The 19699-nt window shown below is 40.8% G+C and overlaps 1 protein-coding gene across 8 annotated transcripts in view; it reads right to left on the bottom strand.

Annotated features, from left to right (window-relative positions):
- The window catches only part of RTTN (rotatin), a 179007-nt gene that overhangs the window by 34241 nt on the left and 125067 nt on the right, over nucleotides 1-19699 (bottom strand). For all 8 annotated transcript variants that reach the window (XM_065585178.1, XM_008164415.4, XM_024102084.3 and 5 more), the window contains 4 exons: nucleotides 12953-13058; nucleotides 6720-6817; nucleotides 5580-5657; nucleotides 3452-3578 (listed from right to left, as the gene is read on the bottom strand). In XM_065585178.1, the coding sequence (XP_065441250.1) occupies nucleotides 3452-3578; nucleotides 5580-5657; nucleotides 6720-6817; nucleotides 12953-13058 (409 nt within the window). The remainder of the gene's footprint in view (nucleotides 1-3451; nucleotides 3579-5579; nucleotides 5658-6719; nucleotides 6818-12952; nucleotides 13059-19699) is intronic.

The following is a 19699-nucleotide window of genomic DNA, read 5'->3' as shown; positions in this document are numbered from 1 at the left end:
TTTTATTTTTCTGGAATACAAAGATGGACCCCAATCCTGAAAGCTATTCTGTGTGGAGTTCCAACAAAGTCCACAGACCCACCTGCATGGAACAATGTGCAGAAATAAGGCCTTTGTGGTGCAATTGTTAAACTAATCTCATGCTATATCTGAGAGGAACATCACAAAAATCAGGGCATTTTTTCACAGTTTCTACATCTAAGGTAATGTGCACAGTTACTGCTCACAGGAAAAATTAGCAGAACTGCCTTGAATGTTTAAAGTCATTCCTGAAATACTATTCTTTAAAAATAGAAACCTAATGCTCTGAAAACCTTCATTTCATGCAAGCTGGACTGTGTGAGCCAGCATTACTCTATGCAGCTAAACAGCAAGGTCAGATTCAATTTTCCTCCAAACTCCCCTACCCCAAAATATTTTTTGCATTACAAATACCCCCACTCCCTCCTACCTTACATGTATTTAACTTTTATATTGCAGTAGCAGCCAGCACACAAACACACAACCAAGTTGGACCCCCACAATACAAAAAAAAAAAAAAAAAAAGTAGTTCATCTCTAGCTGTTGCTTATAGATGAGCATCACCAAACATTGCTTTACTCCTAGGACGCTAACGGAAGTGGTTTAATGAACTGATAAGGTGAGTGGGTTGGCTCAGCTTGCAGCTAGCCTGAATAGTAAGAAAGAACATGATTAAACTGAAACCACATCCCCTTATAGGCAAAGTAAAACAAAATAAACAAAATGAAACTTCCTTCTAACCTAGATTCAAACAGTTTAAGGCCAGAAGGGACCATTAAATCATCTAGTCTCGCCTCCTACATATCACAGACCAGTAAATTTCACCCCATTGTCTCTGCACTGACACCAATAATGTGTTTGGTTAACGCATAAACTTCCAGAAAGCATCCAGTCTTGAAGGTGTCAGGAGGATTAACCACTTCTTTTGATAGTTTGTTCTATTAGTTAGTCACCGTTACTGTTAAAAATGTATGCCCTATTTTTAAGAATTCTAGGAATTTGTGCAGCTTCAGTTTCCAGCATGGTTCTTGTTATGACCTTCTCTGCTAGATTCTACACTATGATCAAGTCACCTCTGTCTTTTTTTTGGAGAAATTAAACAGATTGAGCTCTTTAAGTCTCTTACTATAAGGCATTTTCTCCAGCCCTCAAATAATTGTTGTGGCTCTTTTTCAACCTCAAGTTTTTCAACATCCTTTTAAAATGTGGATAAAACACACACAGTATTCCAGTTGTTTCACCAATATAGGTAACTCTTGAAAGTTCACTGAAGTTTGTTAATAACTGCCTGTGGTACTGGCTGATGTAGGTATTATGCTGCAAAGTTGTAATGTATGGGCAGATACCTACTGAAATCAAGGGAACTCCATGCAAATATAGCAGTCTGTCCACATGGTACAGGATCAGGGCCACATCATGTAGCTGTTCCAATATAAGTTAATATATTAAGTCCCTCACTACTACTAAAAAAAACCCCTTTCAGATAACTTTTGCATGTATATTCCAAGCTAAATTCTAAAATAAAAATAAAACTGCGCAAGTAATCCATAAATTTTTTACTATATAAACGTTCATTTTAACAAATGTTTTTCATAACTGGAAGTTCCTAAACTTGATATGTCTTTTGTTTCTGACCATTCCCCTCCTCAGTAGGCTGAATACAACAGATAATTCAGTTGAACAGGTCTATTACTGGAAATACATTAAAGTAAGGTGTATTTTTGTGTGTGTTTAAACAGGTGCAAGTTTGTGTGTGTTGACACTCTAAACCTGGCTTACTTTGATTCAGTCTGCATTGATAAATTAGGCACAAGCTAATCTGATATAACCAACATTAAACTGATATAAGAATGTCCACATGGGTGTTTTCACTGGCTTAAACCAATTTAAATTACACAGGTGCAACACCTTTGTGTAGACAACCCCAAGGGAAATTTCAGAGAATTTGTGATGGGGTATACAAATCGCACATTGGGCAACACAGGGTTAATGAGTTAATGTGGACTCAGGTTGCCCTACCCCATCATACTTGTGAGAGAGGTCAAAAATGGATGGAAGAGCTTAAAAGGGAGAAACCAAGCTCAGATGAGGGCAGTGCAAAGAGGACAGCAGACCTTCACTCCTTAGCTACTGAGAAAGGGCCGACGGAAGGCAGAAGCTCCTTGGATGACTTCAGCCAAATGACTCCTCCCTGAAAGAAGAGCAGGCTTGAAGCTGACTCACCTTGAGAGGGTTTTATTCCTCTCTATATACTTGGGAACCTGGTAACAGAACTGCACAGTGAGTTAATATGGAGAAGACAGGAAATCTTACTGGAACAGAAATTTGGTTGGCTGATAGCAGATCACAATTAACAGATAGTCATAAGTGTGTTTCATTGTATTTACCCTTGATGCTCAGAATGCTGAGGTACACTTACGGAAAGAGAATAAATGAGAGAGATTGTTGGAAGCACAATAATAACACAGATGCCTCTAAAACAGTGTTTATCAAGTGTTTAGAAAGGAATTTGCTATTGCTATCATAACACATCACAAGATTGAGAGGTGACTTGATCACAATGTATAAGGACCTTCATAGGGAGAAAATACTGGGTACTGAAGGGATCTTTAATCTAGCAGAGAAAGGTATAACAAGACCCAATAGCTGGAAGCTAGATAAGAACTTGTTTCTAATTTGAATTTAATAGTTGGGGTGATTAGCCACTGAAACACACTACCAAGCGAAGTGATGGATTCTCCATTTCTTGATGCCTTCAGATCAATACAGGATGCCTTTTTGGAAAACAAGTTATGCTTTAGTCAAACACAAGTTAGTGGGCTCAATACAGGGATAAATGGGTGAAATTTAATAGCCTGCAATATACAAATCAGACTAGATGATCTAATAATCCCTTGTGGCCTTAAATTCTATTAATCCATTAATTTATAATGCCACATTACCACTTTCTTGCAGGAATGCAGCCTTCTTAATAATGGCTCATCCATGAGTGTTCTTATTAAAGGAAGTATTGTTTTACTATTCTCTGCCACGTAATTCCTGAAGGTGGTATTTCCACAGAATATATTACAATGTGTGGGTCTATGGGGATTTTAGTAGCATTGAGGCTCGCCTGGAATTTAATATAGGATCTTTTAAAACCCAATCTTTTTCCCCCCAAAGACATGAAAAGACTTTCAGATTTAAAGAATATGCTCCTCGGAACAGGGACCTGAGGCACAATCTTGACTCTTATTGAGGCAATGACAAAATTCTCATCCACTTTGATGAGGCCAGGTTTCATCCTTGTTCTTTATACTTGTTTGTAAAGAGCACAGAACCTTTTTTCGCACTAGACGTAGTCATTCTTTTGCCTCTTTTTTCCCCTTTATATAGAAATTACTCTGGATAAAATGTTTTGACATCATATACCAAAACTTGAGTCTCTTACCTGTGGGATAATTTGCAGTGTAGACACAAAGCAAATGAAGAGCTATTTGCATTAAGGAGTCATCCATTATAAACCATGGCCACAGAGAGTGGAGGACAGGGATAAGATGAGCCTCGAGTGCTGCCACCTAACAGCAAGGGAGGAGGAGGAATGTACAGTACAATAATGAATATTGTTGTGAAGTATTTTGTGCAATATTGAAAGCAAACAAAGGAAATTAAAGAATTTTAACATACTATGGAGTTCTTTTAAAAATTCTTTTTACCTTGAAGGATCACTTTAATGTACTTTAGATTACAGAGTTAAAATTTACTTGGTTGCTTTAAATGGTAATAGAGGCAGAAGACAGTCTTGTTTCAATACTGGAATGTTGTCTCCACAAGCTGCCTCAATCACATTTTAATTCAAGTCAACACTAAGACTTGATTGAGCTGGTTCCATCTGGATTCCATAAGATTGTCTTTACTTACATGCACGGATACTTTTTGCTATTTTCTTGATACTGGAATAGTCTCCATTGACTTGTTAGTAAATTCTCATAGATGTGCACTGACTTCTTTATTTTTTTTTGTTTCATACTCACTCTGTGTAAACTGAAGGTTATTTACCAGGAACTAAATACAGTAAAAGCCTGTTTATCCGGCATGTTGGGGAAATGGGGGGGTACCAGTAAGTGAAAATTTCTGGCTAACTAAGAGGGAGGGAGTTTGGGTGTGGGAGGGGGGGTGGAGCACGGGCTCTGGGAGGGAGTTTGGGTGCAGGAGGGGACTCCGGGTGCCAGATCAGGGAGGCACTCACCTCGGGCGGCTGCCCACAAGTGGAGACCTGTCCCTGCTGTTCCGAGGTGGAGGCGCGGCTAGGGAGCTCTGCGCTTCCGCCCTCCTCCGAGCGCTCGCTCTGCAGTTCCCATTGGACGTGGACTGCAGCAAATGAGAGCTGCAGAGGCGGTGCCTGTGGGTGGAGGCTGCGTGCAGAGCCGCATAACCGCGCCTCCGCCTTGGTACAGCAGGGACAGATCGCTGCTTGCGGGCAGCCACGTAGGGAGCCTGCCAGCTCCATGCCAACCGGACTTTCTATGAAGATTAGAAATGCCATTTATAGAGCTTTCTGGTTGGTACAGGGCCCGTAACAGGACTTTTATTGTATATTGTTTCTGCAGATCTACACTAACAAGTCAATGTTGTCATCCTGGAATATTTTAATTACTGGTGAGCATTCACATGAAACTGAAAATGTTCTAACATTCCAACTGTGATTTTACAAGGCCTCATCCTCCTACACATACTGTTTTCCTCTACCTCAACTAAATTAGTTACTAAAACTCTGGTAAAAGCAGCAAAGGAGGGAGGATCAGTGTAATTCTGCAGAGAATACATTCAGAGAACTTCAGTCATAAGTAGTAAAAAAAAGGTCACCTGTGCAATAACTGAGGTTCCTCGAGATGTGTGTCCCTATGGATGCTCCACTGTAGGTGCGGTAGCACCCCCATCCCTGGGATTGGAGATCTTTTGTAGCAGTGCCCATTGGATCATGCACACCTCCCTGTTTTGTGCTGTGAACGGCAGCTATATATAGTGCTGTATGGTCCAACTGCCCCCCAGCTCCTTCTCTCCAAAGCAGAGGGGAGGCGGGCAGGTAGTGGAGCACCAATAGGGGGACACATCTCGTATAACTCTTCCCTATATTTTTCCTCACCCCCATCCTTCCAATAAATGTTCCATTTTTCACTTTGGAAATTTTGTCTTCTAGCAGGGGGAAGTAAGAAATGGGTAGGAAACAGAAAAGAAGGTTTATTGGAGCAGGTCTTTGGCATCCATAGTCCCCTACCTACCAGATATTTTGGCCACCAGCTACAGATTTTTAGCATAGCATCCCATTCCACCTCTGTTGGCAGAAGTTTGTATTCAATGGCTTGGAACTCAAGTTTCAGTATCAGTTAAAAGGTCTGATGTATGCATGTAATGTTCTCTGCTGCAGGAAACAATGAGCCATTCTGGCCATTGGTATTAAGATGAGGTCCAATCAACCTGAACAATATTTAAAATTGAACATATCTGTAATCTTTATTCTTAGACCCTGAACTAGCTGTATGTGGTAATATTATATTATAAATAGTATGACTACTTACTTTGCACTCTTCATTTCGAAAGAGGCAGTTTCTTAGGAGCTGCAGAACAACCCTTAGTTCCCTGATAAGATTATCCTCCTGTTTGGACAAAAATGTTTCAAGAGTGTCAATTTGAAAACAGAATCCATTTTATATAGGCAACATGTTTGTCTTAATGGCTATATTGTAACACACAAGCTCGCCACTTATGCCACAGAACTAGGGTGACCAAATGTCCCAATTTTATAGGGACAGTCCCGATTTTGGGGGCTTTTTCTTATGTAGGCACCTATTACTCCCATCCCTGTCCTGATTTTTTACACTTCCTATCTGGTCACCCTACACAGAACCTTTACTTGTAGAATGCTAACCATCTCTGAAAAATTATATTTCAGTAAGCTCATCCACCACAGAAATCTATTTCTGTTCTATCAAGCATAAAGGAACAGAGATATAAAATAGGGTCCATGCTTCATCTCTGTAAGGTGATACATGTAACACTTGTTTTTAAATCCCTTTATGTATGCTGGCTGGGACTCTGAGTGATGAAGTAAAAGGCCTCTCAAAGAGGCTATGTGAGGGAGTGAGAGGAGGGGAGGATGAAATAGAAGGAAATATGCAAGTCATTTTTACAAGTGACATTTGTAACACGTTTCTTCCCATTTTAACAAAATACAGATAACATGCAATCAAAGTTGCCATAGGCACTTCTATATATACTATTAGCTATCTTTGTATTTAAATAATAAATCCTAACTGCAATCCTCTTTCCAAAAAACCAATACCCTATAATTAAAAACTAACAGTATGGAAATCATTGGGATGTTAGAAAGTTACAAACATACAAACAGGATACTCATCCATAGTATTTACAGTATTGTGGCGCCATATATTTCTAGAATCATGTTCAACCCTCCCCTTCCAAAAGGGTGAAGAGTCCAAGCAGATAAAATTAGCTGGACTGATGATTAGTGGAACAGATACCCTGTCTGAATTGTTTCTTTCTACAGAAAGATTTAATTATTCGATTAAAACACAATAACTGGGCAATACTCTAACCAAATGCACTCTCACTTCCAAGAAAGAATATCAAATATCTGAAAAAACATCTTCTACAGCAGATGCAATTTTTTGTGTCCGCCTTGTAGATTTTACAGTTACCTTTTTTTTCTGTGCTGTTTTTCCAGGCCTTAGGGATTCTAAGTTCAGCTGTGCATGAATGTGCTTCATCTGTTCCATGCAGCTGTCTATAAGGTCAGCTGAAAGACAAAATCCATACAATTCAGAAGCCTATTTATATTCAAAAATACCAAAAAACCCTCACTTGCAAATTAAAGTATAAGTAATTTTGTTTCCTAATCAACGCTTCAACTTTATGTCGAAAGCACAATTAAGGCTCTCTATATGATGGAAATGAGGCAAGGGTAAAAACAAGTAACCCAACTTGTTACTCAAAATAATTAGGTGGTTAGGGTATCTCAACTGGCACCCAAGAACATGAATTTGTGTTCAATATCTAAACCCAGTTCACATTAAGAAGTTATGAACAAAGGGTCAGAGATCCATCAACCAAGTTGGAAAAAAGCCAGGAACTGATGGAGTTAGGGTTGTACACCTTTAAAACTCTCTCTGCTTCTGTGTGCATGTATCAAGGCATAGTGTCCCCTTCTAGGCTAATCGGTTTTTAACAGTTCTGGGATTTGTCAGGCAAGTGGGGAATCTATGAGGCAATTTCACAGAGTCGAAGTTAACTACTGTACGTGACCTAACAGCAACGGGTGGGAAATGTAATGTCTTATATATACACTATACCTAGTGTTCTTCATCCCAGAAGACCCCAAAGTGCTTCACAAGTTTAGAATAATAAGCAGACTATACAAAGGGATCTACCTACAAAATACAGCCCTTCTGAGATGAAAAAAGATAACAGTTTAACTAGTTTACGACAACACATTATTATTATTAATTATTTGTATGCTTGGAGTGCCCAATGTGCTACAACTGTCCACATGCACAAAGACACAGCATCTTCACAGAGAACATCACAAAAGCACCGAGACACTGGTAAAGGGAAAACAAAAACAAAACAAAAAAAAAACAGGTGTTAGACACCAGCAGTGTTTGAATGTTTTTAGTACTCTAAAGTGCTGAGGAAAATAGGTGTCAAAGCATTGAGAAAGACAGGCGTTGGAACACCACAAAAGTACACTGATATACCCAAGTTTCAGAAATGTATAATGGTGTACTGGACCCGACCAGCAGGTAGAGCTGGGATGAAGGAAGTATACTTAATGAATGTCAAGTCACTGGTCTAAGCAGTAGCTTTTAGGGAGTTCTTTTGCTAACTATAGTCAAGAAGCAACATTCAGAGGGCAATACTTATACTTGGCAAGGGTTGTAGATGATTTCTAGTAAGGCTAATGCTCTATCCTATTCACTGTCTTCATGCATCTACATACTTCACAGCCAGCAGAGTTCTACCAATCTCATGCTAAGGAATCAAGAACCAGGAATGAGAATCTTATACAGACGATATCTTTAGACTGAGAATTAGAGCCTTTGTGTTTTCTAAATTTTATGTTTAATGCTCAGTGATATATATATATATATATATATATTATAGTTTCAAAGAAACAACATAAACACAGATTTAAAAATATTCTTTTTTGAAATTTAGGCAAGTGAAATATTTGTCTCTCTCTATATCAGGTGTAGTGATTCAAACTGTATTCTAAAATTCACTAGGGCAGTAGATTCTATAATTACATCACACAGAGAATAGTTGTAAGGATTAAAAATAAATATAGAATGTATAATATTCTACTAACAAATCACATTGTTGAAAACCTACACACAAGCCTCCATTCTCTGATGAAAAGGTTACTTACATGCGCAGTAACTGTGGTTCTTTGAGATGTGTTCCCCTACGGGTGCTCCACTTCAGGTGCACAGATGCCCCAGATGCCTTCAGAGATTTTTGTTAGCGGTGTCTGTCTGGCCTATACATGCACACTGCACAACCTCATGTCCTGCTCAGAGGCTGAATAGGGCTGCATGGATGAACCACCCTCCGTTCCTTCTCTACTGCAAAGCCCCACAAAGGAAATACTAAAGCAGAGAAGGAAGGAGGGCAGGTAATGGAGCACCCATAAGGACACACATCTCAGAGAACCACAGTTACTGCCTGGGTGAGTAAGCTTTTCTTCTTTGAGTAGTGTCCCCATGAGTGCACTCCACTTCAGGTAACTCCTGAGCATCATCCCCGCAGGGAGGAAGGAGCTTTGGAATCAAGTGCAGAACTCAAGAACGAACCACACTGCCAACCACTATATTAGATCTAGAGGCATGGACCAAGGTATAGTGCTTGGAGAAGCTATGTACTGAAGACCAGCTAGTGGCTCTGCAGATCTCATATACTAGAATGTCTTTAAGTAATGCCATAGATGTTGATTATGACCTTGTAGAGTGTGCTAACACCCAAGAAGAAGGCTAAATGCTGGTTGCTTTGTAACATGCAAAAATACAACAATAGATCCACCTTGATAACCTCTGAGTGGAGAGAGTGGATCCTTTAGATCTGCTTGCAATGGAAATGAAGTCTAGGAGACTTCCAAAATAGTATGGTCCTATCCATATACAAGGCCAAAACTCATGTGACACCTAAGATACGAAAGGAAGTCTCATGTTGAGAATTGTGTGGTTTCGGGGGGGCGGGGGGGGAAGAGGGGGGGAGGAGGAAGGGAAGGCAGTAAATGAATGGCTTGATTAAGATGAAACTAGGATGATGCCTTAGTTAAGAGTGTAAGGTTTAAGGAATTTAGGGATGGAAAGAAATCTTGTCTTTGAAGAATACTATGAAGGGGGAATCTGCCATTAAGGCCCAATTTCTCCAACTCTTCAGGCTGATGTGATGGCTACCAAAAAGGCCATTTTCATGGGCAGGTTAAGTCAAAACTGGTGTTTTGACGCCGGCTGAGGTGGATGAGAGTTTTTTTCCCCCTCGGGCATCTACTTAATCTTACTTGGGTATGGGGGGAGGTCACTGGGTCTTTGGAACCCAGAGAATTGGATTGGACAAGATCTCTGGGTAGCTTGTGACCTAATACATTTTCTTTTTTTGCAGGGGGTGTAAATTTCCAGATATCACAAAGTAACCTTGGTGTCTTTCAAAGCGTGCAGGGATTCATCTGTTGTTTCTGAAAACAGCTTCATATAATCAAAAGGTTGATCCTTTCCAATGCTCTGATCCTCTCTGGGAAAGCTGGACAGTTGAAGCCAGGATGCCTTGTGCATAACTACTGCCATAGATATGGAACAGACTGCAAAGTCTACTGCATCTAGGTACACTTGAAGGGATGTCCTGCCCAGTAACTGTCCTTCAGCAATGATGGCCTGAAATTGTTCTCTTTGCTCCAATGGAAGGTGCTCCATAAAAGCAGTAATTTTTGTGTGGTTTGTGTAATTATATTTTACCATAATTGCCTGATAATTCACTATTCGAAAAACTGCAGGATTGCAGATGAATAGGACTTTTTCCAAAACGGTCCAGACACTTCTGGCTTTTGTCATACTGAATTGACTTAATGTGGTGTTATTTCACCATTCATTAACCGCATCCACCCCCAGAGAATTAGGTGGTGGTGGTGGGGAATGGGGGTGATAGAACAAAAATGTTGAGTCCTTGGAGAGGACATAATATTTTTTATCTGCCCATCTGCAAGTTTGCACTACTGTTGCTAGGGTCTGCCAAACCATCTTTTCTGGGTCCAAAAGGACCTCATTGCGAGGTAGCACAACTCTGGTTGGTGCTGTTGACTGCAGAATATCCCACAACTTGTGTTGTGATTCCTTGACCTCTTCGAGTGGTATCGGTAGAGCATCCACCTCCCATTTTATAAGGTCCTGAAATTGCAAGAAATCATCAGCCACAGAGGATGGTGGAAGCGTAACTGTTTCATTTGGAGACTATGAGGAAATGGTAGTTTGAGGGCTAGCCTCCTTATCTGCACTGGCTTCCTGTACCTTTAGTGTCTCCTCCTGAGGAATGGGCTAGGGTGGAGGGGACTGCATGCCTCTCTTGTCCCAGTGGATGAGACTCAATGCCTTGGAAAACTGTTGTTGGTATGCTGTCCAGGGACCCCCAGCATGGCTACTGTAGGGGGCCATACAGAAGAGGTGGTGACATCCAAGGTTCTTCCCACCATCAGTAACGTTTTCCCCAAAATTCCTCTCTCTCACGGTGGGTGTCAAAGAGTAGGTTCCTGTATGAATAGGTAGGAGAACCCTGCACAGAGACAGATGAGACTGAAGAGAAGTCTTCATTATCTTCCTCAACACTGACCAGTGGAGGAGCTCCAACCAAAACAGGTAATGAATTGGAATTGGAAGGCATCGGAGACATATGAGAGTCTGGTTGATCAAGTGGGTCTTGTTACCCATAAACTGCGGAGACTCCAGTTCATTTGTCAATGATAAACCCTTTGAATGCCTTAATTCTTCCTGGCCAATGAGAGCTGTGGGGAGCGGTGGCCAGCACATCCCTGCGGCCTGCGCTGCTTCCCGCAGCTCGCATTAGCCGGGAACAGCAAACCACGGCCACTGGGAGCTGCGGGCGGCCGTGCCTGTGGACGGTCAATGTAAACACTGTTTTGCGGCCTGCCAGTGGATTACCCTGACAGGCCGCGTTCGGCCCGCAGGCTGCCCACCACTGTCCTAAGGTAGAGAGCAGGCAAACCCCACTACTGTATATCTGCTGAGGTGAACAACTGTGGACTACTGATCTACCCATAAAGGGGCTGTTGCAACATTCTAAGGTTTACAGAGACTCTTGCACACTTCATAAGGCAGTATGAGAAACTGGGAATATAACATCACTACTGAGACAGAAGCAGCAGGGGAAGCTTAGGTGAGACAATCTCTGCAAAGTCCGTAAGTTTGGAAGGGGAAGGCAATTTCATAAGCTTGTAGTCAGAGTTAAGGTTGTTTTTGAAATTAGCTGCCTTCTCACTTGTCTATATGCTTACTAACCAGATGTACAAATTGTAATGGTAGATTAATATTGATGTAAATTCCCTTGTCAGTTAGAGATTTTTAACATTTTAGGGGTTTTAAAAATGAAGATGCTATAGTTTATGCTGTTCATATGAGGGTTATTCTAATTACTTCAACAATTTTAAATCCTTGAAGGATTTTTTCCCCATTTTTAACGGAAAACAAATTTCTAAAACATTATACTTACTTAAAAGAGACAAGGTAAAAATAAACCCCTTGTTTTACCACATGGCATAAGAACGGCCATACTGGGTCAGACCAAAGCTCCATTTAGCCCAGTAGCCTGTCTTTCGACAGTGGCCAATGCCAGGTGCTTCAGATGGAATAAACAGAACGGTTAATCATCAAGTGATCCATCCCCTGTCACCCACTCCCAGCTTCTGGCAAACAGAGGCTAGGGACAACATCCCTGCCCATCCTGGCTAATAGCCATTGATGGACCTATCCTCCATGAACATATCTAGTACTTTTTTGAACCGTGTTATAATCTTGGCCTTCACAACATCCTCTGGTAAAGAGTTCCACAGGTTGACTGTGCATTATGCGAAGCAATATTTAACCTGCTGCCTATTATTTGGTGACCCCCTAGTTCTTGTGTTATGAGGAGTAATTAACACTTCCTTATTTACTTTCTCCAAACCAGCGGAGGAAGAAAAATTCTCTATCACCCAGAGAGCAATGGAAAGGCGAATGTGTAAGATATTGCTCCATGATCATATACTGAATGAGGAGATCAGAAGGCATACAGAGGTGACCGATGTAGTGCAGGCGATGTACGATGCAAAGCAAAGGTGGGTGGGTATTGTCATCTGCAGGCAAGACAATAGGTGGACAACCCGCATCAGTGACTGGATCCCCAGAGACCATAAACGACTGCTGGGCAGACCGAAAACATGCTGGGCTGGTCCCATAACAAAACTCTTTGGCCAGAAATGGAAAGAATGTGCTCGCAACAAAATAGCATGGTGTGGCTTCGACTTGCGTTTGTGGAGGCACGGACAAGGACAAGCCGGCCAAAGGTGACAGTCATCAGATGGTCACTACTGCCTAGTACTAGAAAGCTAGATCCTCTTAAATGAAATGCTGTAGGTTGTAACCTGTTAATCCAACCTGAAATATTACTATTAATAATAAAGATAGGATTAATTCAAAAAAGTGTTAGATTGCACTGGGTACTGACATTTATATAAAATTGTAAACTTCAGTAATCAAACATTTTATTTACAGAGCAGCTTCTTTAGCTTTATTTTTAGACTGAAGACAATGAAAAAATACTATTGGCAAGCATTTGATATACAGAATATTTTAAGTATATTGTAGCATGTGTCACTCTACAGGCTTACCTTCCAAAGCACATTTCTGGGCACTTTTACTGACAGCCAACAGGGACAGTAAAGCACCTGCAGCAACTCGTTTCAGCACATCTTTAGAGGATTTTCCTTCATAGCTCTGCAAATAAGCAAAGATTTTATCACTACACCGGAAAAGTAAAACATATACTGGAGAAATATTCATGATCATGTTTATGCCTGTAAAAGTGATGTACCATTTTGAATTCTCATTCTGATGACTCAAAATTAGAACTTGTCAAAATTCAAATTTTCCATTTTGCAGGAAATTTCAACATTTCAAAATTTCCCACAAGCCAGAGATTATGCAAATTTTTGTTTTAGAAACACCAAACCATGGTGTCTATCTACTTTAATTGGAGAGAAACATATTGAAGTTAGAACAATTAATTTGGGTTTTTTTTCTCCTACACAACTGTCAATCTGTGATAAATGTGTCTATATGGGCACTATTTTTTTCTGAGGAAAGTGTACTGGAAGATTAGCTAGATATTGGGAAAGTGACAATGTTAATCCCTAGGTTTAGTGTAAAGTCTTGAGTTTCTAAATACTATGTACTGATCTTGCTATACCAAGAGAGTTGCAAAAATCCACTCACCAATTTGTAACTTCCCCTAGGGAGTAAGTGGGGAGGAGCAGATAAGACACCAATTTCTACAGAATTGTAAATTCACTCTGCTGCTATTTGGTAAAGCTATGAACAGAACCCCAGATATATACTTTAGAAGAGCCCTAAAAAGAGAGGGAATCCATAAGGCTGTGGAAAGGCTAGAGCTAACAGCACTAAGGAGGTTCTGGGGTTGTAGGGGAGGAGGGGAAGGTCTCCCTTCCAGCCGCTGGAATGCACTAGAGGGAACTTAAATTATCAACAAAGATAGCACCCTAGTAAAAATCCTACCACCTACAACAGAAATTCTCCTGAGTGATTTGTGCCTAGACGTCACAGACCGTACCCCACCCGCATCTATCTTACATATCATCCCCTGGCTATTAGGTTTAGTCCTCCAGATACATCATTGTCCAGTATTTTTTCAAGCCCTAAATGTGCAATAAATTGATGCTTGCTTTAGGGTTATTACTGCAGAGCTTAAGGCAGTAAGGCAGGCCTGAAAAAAAGAGTCAAAATAGGAATAAAAAAGAGCAATGTTTTTCGGACAGCAAAACAAACATTTCAATTATGGGTATGTCTGCACAGCAAAGAAAAACCCGCAGCTGGGCAACTCAGGTTCATGGAGCCGTTTCATTGTTGTGTAAACTTCTGGGCTTGGGTTGGAGCCCTCACACCCCACAGGGTCCTAGAGCCGGGGCTTAAAGTCTACACAGCAGTGAAACAGCCCCGCAGCCCAAGCCCCATAAGCCTGAGTCAGCTGGTACGGGCCAGCCGTGGGTTTTAATTTGCTGTGTAGACATACTCTATATGGGCAACTGAGAAGAGATTAAAACACAAAGGCATAAAGTGGTTCTGTATATATTACTAACACAAAGTTTAAGATAAAGATTTAGATGGCAATAGGTCATATCTAATGAAAATAGTTCTACAAGAAAAGAGAAGAGTAAAATACTGTAAGAACAGGGGATCTGCAAGGATATTGATGTAGGTGAAGTGGATGAGATGGGAGGGGGAATCTCTTCTGCTAGGACCACAACAAATGAAAATCTAGAATGAAGTACTGTTTATGAACAGTTCATCAACCACTAACAGATTTAACATAACTTGAAAAAAATATGATGCTGTAGTTCTTATATGTAGGTTACCTTTTGGCTGAAGTATGGCAGTTCAAGGAAATCACCTTAGGGGAAATGAGTAGTGCCTAGAACTGGAAGGCATCTCAGATACGAACAAGAGAAGTCAGGGGAAATGGAAGCTAAATAAGAATGGCTTAGTTTGGGATGCAATAAATTATATGTATTGGTTGTTGGAAATAAGAGGGAAATTTTTAAAGGTACAAAAATGATTTAGGCACTCAACTCCCACTGAAAGTCCATAAGAGTTGGTTGTCTAACTCCCCTTTGGGCCACTGAAAATCTCTCACTAAGCCCTCCAGCTGGGAAGTCTCTCAACAGCAGAAAACTGACTTTGGGCTTGATTTATCTTTAGGTATGCTAGCTTAGATGGGTATAATAAAGAAAGGAAGGGTCTAGGAGAGTGTAGAATTGTGGCAGCACATACCTCTCAACCCTCACAAAGGAGTATGTAATTAACCAACTCAAAATGTGATTGGTCCTAGGAAGGGAGGGACATAGCCAGAACAGCTGGGAGCTGTGCTGAGTCATTATGCAAGCAATCTCCAACATCAAGCTTTTAGCAAGCTCTGAAAGCAATGTGAAGCTTCCTTCCTTAAGTGGAAACCCCAGGGAAAGTGGTACCAGTTGGGGTAAATCAAGCTTCGAAGAGCCCTAAACCCACAGTGCAGGTTCAGTTTCCTATTAGACACATTTGAAAAACTAAAGCCACCCCACAATAAGTATCTGGTGAAATGAAACAGAAGTTCAGTGACATTGCTAATCATGGCTAACATTTTGTTTTCCACATACAATAGCGATTCTTCTAACAGTGGGTTAGCCAAGTATTCTGCTATTTCTATAACAGAATTTGGGGATTCATAATGGAGTAGTGTATGATAAAAATTAAAAGATTTAAACATTTTAATCTGTTAGTTTTCCCAGATCATTAATTACATTTTGAGTTCCTTCCAACTGAAGTTGCCAAAGAGCTTTCGTGATTCAACCACACATTTTATGCCCTTTTCTTAGTAAGTATTAAAGTCTTTTTTCCTACCTGTTCAAATGCTAATTGTCTCTATCTTGTCTAGTACTTAGAGTAATAAGTGTTCTCATCTTATTAATATTTGATATATATTTACTAATTGGTCTATTATGTTGTTTTTCTGTAATCTGAATATCCCATTATGTGACCCCTTAGGAGTAAATAAATGCTTCCAGGTACTACTTATACAATATTCTTACCCATTGCTCAAAAGTTCATTTTTCCTTTTCTTCCCCTCAATTGTCTTGAGAAAACAACCGTAAAAAGTCCATATTCTCTGAGAACTCATCCCTTAACATATTCCCTACTACTTTAACTGGAGCAAGGATTGAGAGGTTAATCAGAGAAAACAGTATTAGATCAATCACAGGAAGTAATGATTCAGAAATGAGAAAAAGATCACTGCTACATTAGATACACCCTGTTTTAGGTCAGACACTTCTTGGCATGGACAGCCTGCGCTGTCTTGGTTGGGGCTGAGGATGGGAGGGCTCAAGATACAGATCAGGGGTATAAATTCCCAGAAAGCATAGAGATAGTGTTCTTCACTAACTGAAGAAATTAAAAACTGTCTCTACACTCACTGAAAAAGTTATCAGCCCTCAAAGGCCAAGTCCTTTACCATGGCCTGCACTTCCCTTGACTGACCAAATGCTTGAAGCCACAATACACACTGCATGGTCACTGCAGTGGCCATATATCTGGCTGAGGGGTCTGAGGCATCCATCGCTGCTTGTAAGGCTGTCACCAGCTGGGCTTCCCTATGATGCCCTTAAGAACCTTTCAGCCAGTGCTAGTGCCAGCCAATTGGGAGGCCCTATGAAGGAATATTTTTGGCCCTCCCCCCACAAAAAACACATACTAATAATTAATAGGGGGCCCTCTTGAGCTGCTTGGGCCCTAAGCAATTGCTTAGTTTGCTTATGCCTGGTGCCGGCTCTGTTTTCAGCTGTCATGAGGGAGCTTTGTGAGAAAGGCACTCATCCTGTCCCATGTGAAAAAGTCACACTTATCGCAGCAGGCCCTCACAACCTTCCAAAGAGGTTGAGGCATTTGTACTACTTGACCTTAGGCATACTTTTGCTCATTCTCTATTTCTCCTACACAGCTAGTACAACTAAAGAGCCTGAGATGGGGTGAATGGAAGTAGTAAAATCTTAAGGGGCTCACCTAGTATCTCTTTTTGATCCATTTCACCATTGGTGGTATAGTGGCTGGTGTCTGCCACAATGGTTTGGCTGGATCAAGCAATCCCTCATTAATGGGGAGGATGATCCTGATGAACCAGAAGCTGACAGAATTTGTAATAGCTTGATTATTTCAGAGAAGTCCCACGTCTGACTCTCCAGCAATCCTCACAATGAGCTCCTGAAATGCTTTAGAATTGTTAGGTGCCAAGCACATATCTCTTTATCCAGCAATTAAGAGAGATTCTTTGGTGGCAAGACAGGGAGGTGATGTCATTCTGTGCCTGGATCTGGTTCCTCCTGATATTCTGGCATTGGTAGCCTCACCAGGGATACCATCTGAGAGAGATCTCTTCCTTGATGATGGAGTGGCCTCCTTTCAGTGCCTGACTGACAAGACACTGAGGTGTCACTGCTGGCTTGGACACTGATGTTGAGGTTGGCTTTGGTGCTGGGGCTGTAAGTGTTGGCACCAGATTTTTTTTTTTTTGCAGTGTCTTCTCTGTGCCAATCTTAAGTGACTGAAGGGCTGTTCCATGATACTGGCATGTTCACTAATAGAATTCTGGAACTTGTTTCGTTCAAGGTTGCTCGAAGTAAGTGGAATTTTAGCCTTGCTCTTGTGACCAGTGTATCATAGCAGAGAAGGACAAGAATACAGAGCATCTGCTCAGAATATGCAATTTCCCTAAGCAAGAGAGACATCTACTGTATTCATCCTTCAGGGACAGACAAGGCTTGAAGCTTGCAGATTTTGAGATTGTCATTTTGAAGAGCCCTATACAGGGTGTAAGAGTATAGAGGCGGTTTCACTAAAAAGTTCAGTACAGAGGGGTCACACCAGTCGAAATCAGGAGATCAGAAGTACTTCTGAAGACATAAAGAAGTTAGCCTGAGCTAAGCATGAGAGACAGTTGGCAGGTTCTGTCTTATTGCCACAAGCAGCAAGAGGAAACTGAAGGTTGTGGCCACTGGAAAAGGAGGTGAATAGTGAGGTAGCAAAATTTGCAGATGATATAGAATTACCCAAGATAGTGAAGTCCAATGCTGACTGTAAATACTTACAAAGGGATCTCACAAAACTGTGTGACTAGACAACAAAATGGCAGATGAAATTCAATGTTGATAAAATGCAGAAACAACGAGGAGTCCTTGTGGCACCTTAGAGACTAACATTTATTTGGGCATAAACTTTCATGGGGTAGAACCCACTTAATCAGATGCATGGAGTGGAAAATACAGGAGCAGGTATAAATATATGAAAATATGTGATTTGTCTTCCAAGTGTGAGGTCAGTCTAACAAGACAATTCAATTGACAGCAGGATACCAAGGGAGGAAAAATAACGTTTGAAGGGGTAATAAATAAAATAAATAAATTAATGGAGATATCCTATCTCCTAGAACTGGAAAGGACCTTGAAAAGTCCAGCCCCCTCCCTTCACTAGCAGTGACCAAGTACTGATTTTGCCCTAGATCCCTAAGTGGCCCCCTCAAGGACTGAACTCACAATCCTGGGTTTAGCAGGCTAATGCTCAAACCACTGAGCTATCCCCCTCCCCCTGATGAGAGTGGCCCATAAATGCAGAGTAACTCACATTGGAAAACAATCTCAACTATACATACAAAATGATGGGGATCTAAATTAGCTGTTACCAATCAAGAATTGATCTTGGAGTCATAGTGGATAATTGTCTGAAAACATCTGCTCAATTTTCAGCATCAGTCAAAAAAGCTAATAGAATGTTAGGAACCATTAGGAAAGGGATAGATAATAAAAATAGAAAATATCATAATGCCATAATCCATGGTACGCCTTCACCTTTAATGCTGCATGCAGTTCTGGTCACCTCATCTCTAAAAAGATATATTAGAATAGGAAAAGGTACAGAGAAGGGAAATAAAAATGATTAAGGGTATGGAACAACTTCTACATGATGAGAGATTAAAAAGACTGGGACTGTTCATCTTGAAAGAAACACAACTAAGGGGGGAATATAATAGAGGTCTATAAAATCATGAATGGTGTGGAGAAAGTGAATAAGGCAGTGTTAGGTATGTCTTCACATAACACAAGAACCCAGGGTCTCCCAATGAAATTAATAGGCAGTAGGTTTAGAACAAACAAACTTCCTTTTTCCTTACTTCTTCACATAATGCAGAGTCAACCCGTGGAATTGTTGCCAGGGGATGTAGTGAAGGCCAAAAGTATAACTGGTTTCAAAGAAGCATTAGATAAGCTCATGGAGGACAGGTCCATCAACAGCTATTAACGAGATGTTCAGGGATGCAACCTCGTGCTGTGGGTGCCACGACACCTCTGATTGCCAGAAGCTGGGAGTGGACAACAGGGGATGCATCACTTGTTAATTGTCCTGTTCTGTTCATTCCCTCTGAAGCACCTGGCACTGGCTGCTATCGGAAGATAGGATATTGGGCTAGATGGACCACTGGTCTGACCCAGTATTGCCATTCTTACGTTCACACCACCCTTCATGTCCACGCACGAGAGCTTAAGGTGTCACAGGGCACGAGAGGCCCCAACAGTCACTGCTACTCAAAGTTTTTCAAGTCTCATGTGTGTAAATAAAGCACATCTACAATAAGATCCACACCGACACATACTTGAAAAAAAACTATTGTTCCAGCAATTGTGGCAAAATAATGGAATATTAAGAGAAATATCACTGGGCGTCTAGGTATCAGAACAATAAGAGCAGTTAGCCATATCTTATTATAAAGAACAAATTCAAACAAACTTGACAGCTTCTACTGACTAAAACTAGTG

Source organism: Chrysemys picta, chromosome 2, assembly GCF_011386835.1.
Source record: "Chrysemys picta bellii isolate R12L10 chromosome 2, ASM1138683v2, whole genome shotgun sequence".
Lineage (NCBI taxonomy): Eukaryota > Metazoa > Chordata > Testudines > Emydidae > Chrysemys > Chrysemys picta.
The sequence above is the reverse complement of the archived record's forward strand: the minus strand, read 5'-3'. Positions and strand labels throughout refer to the sequence as shown.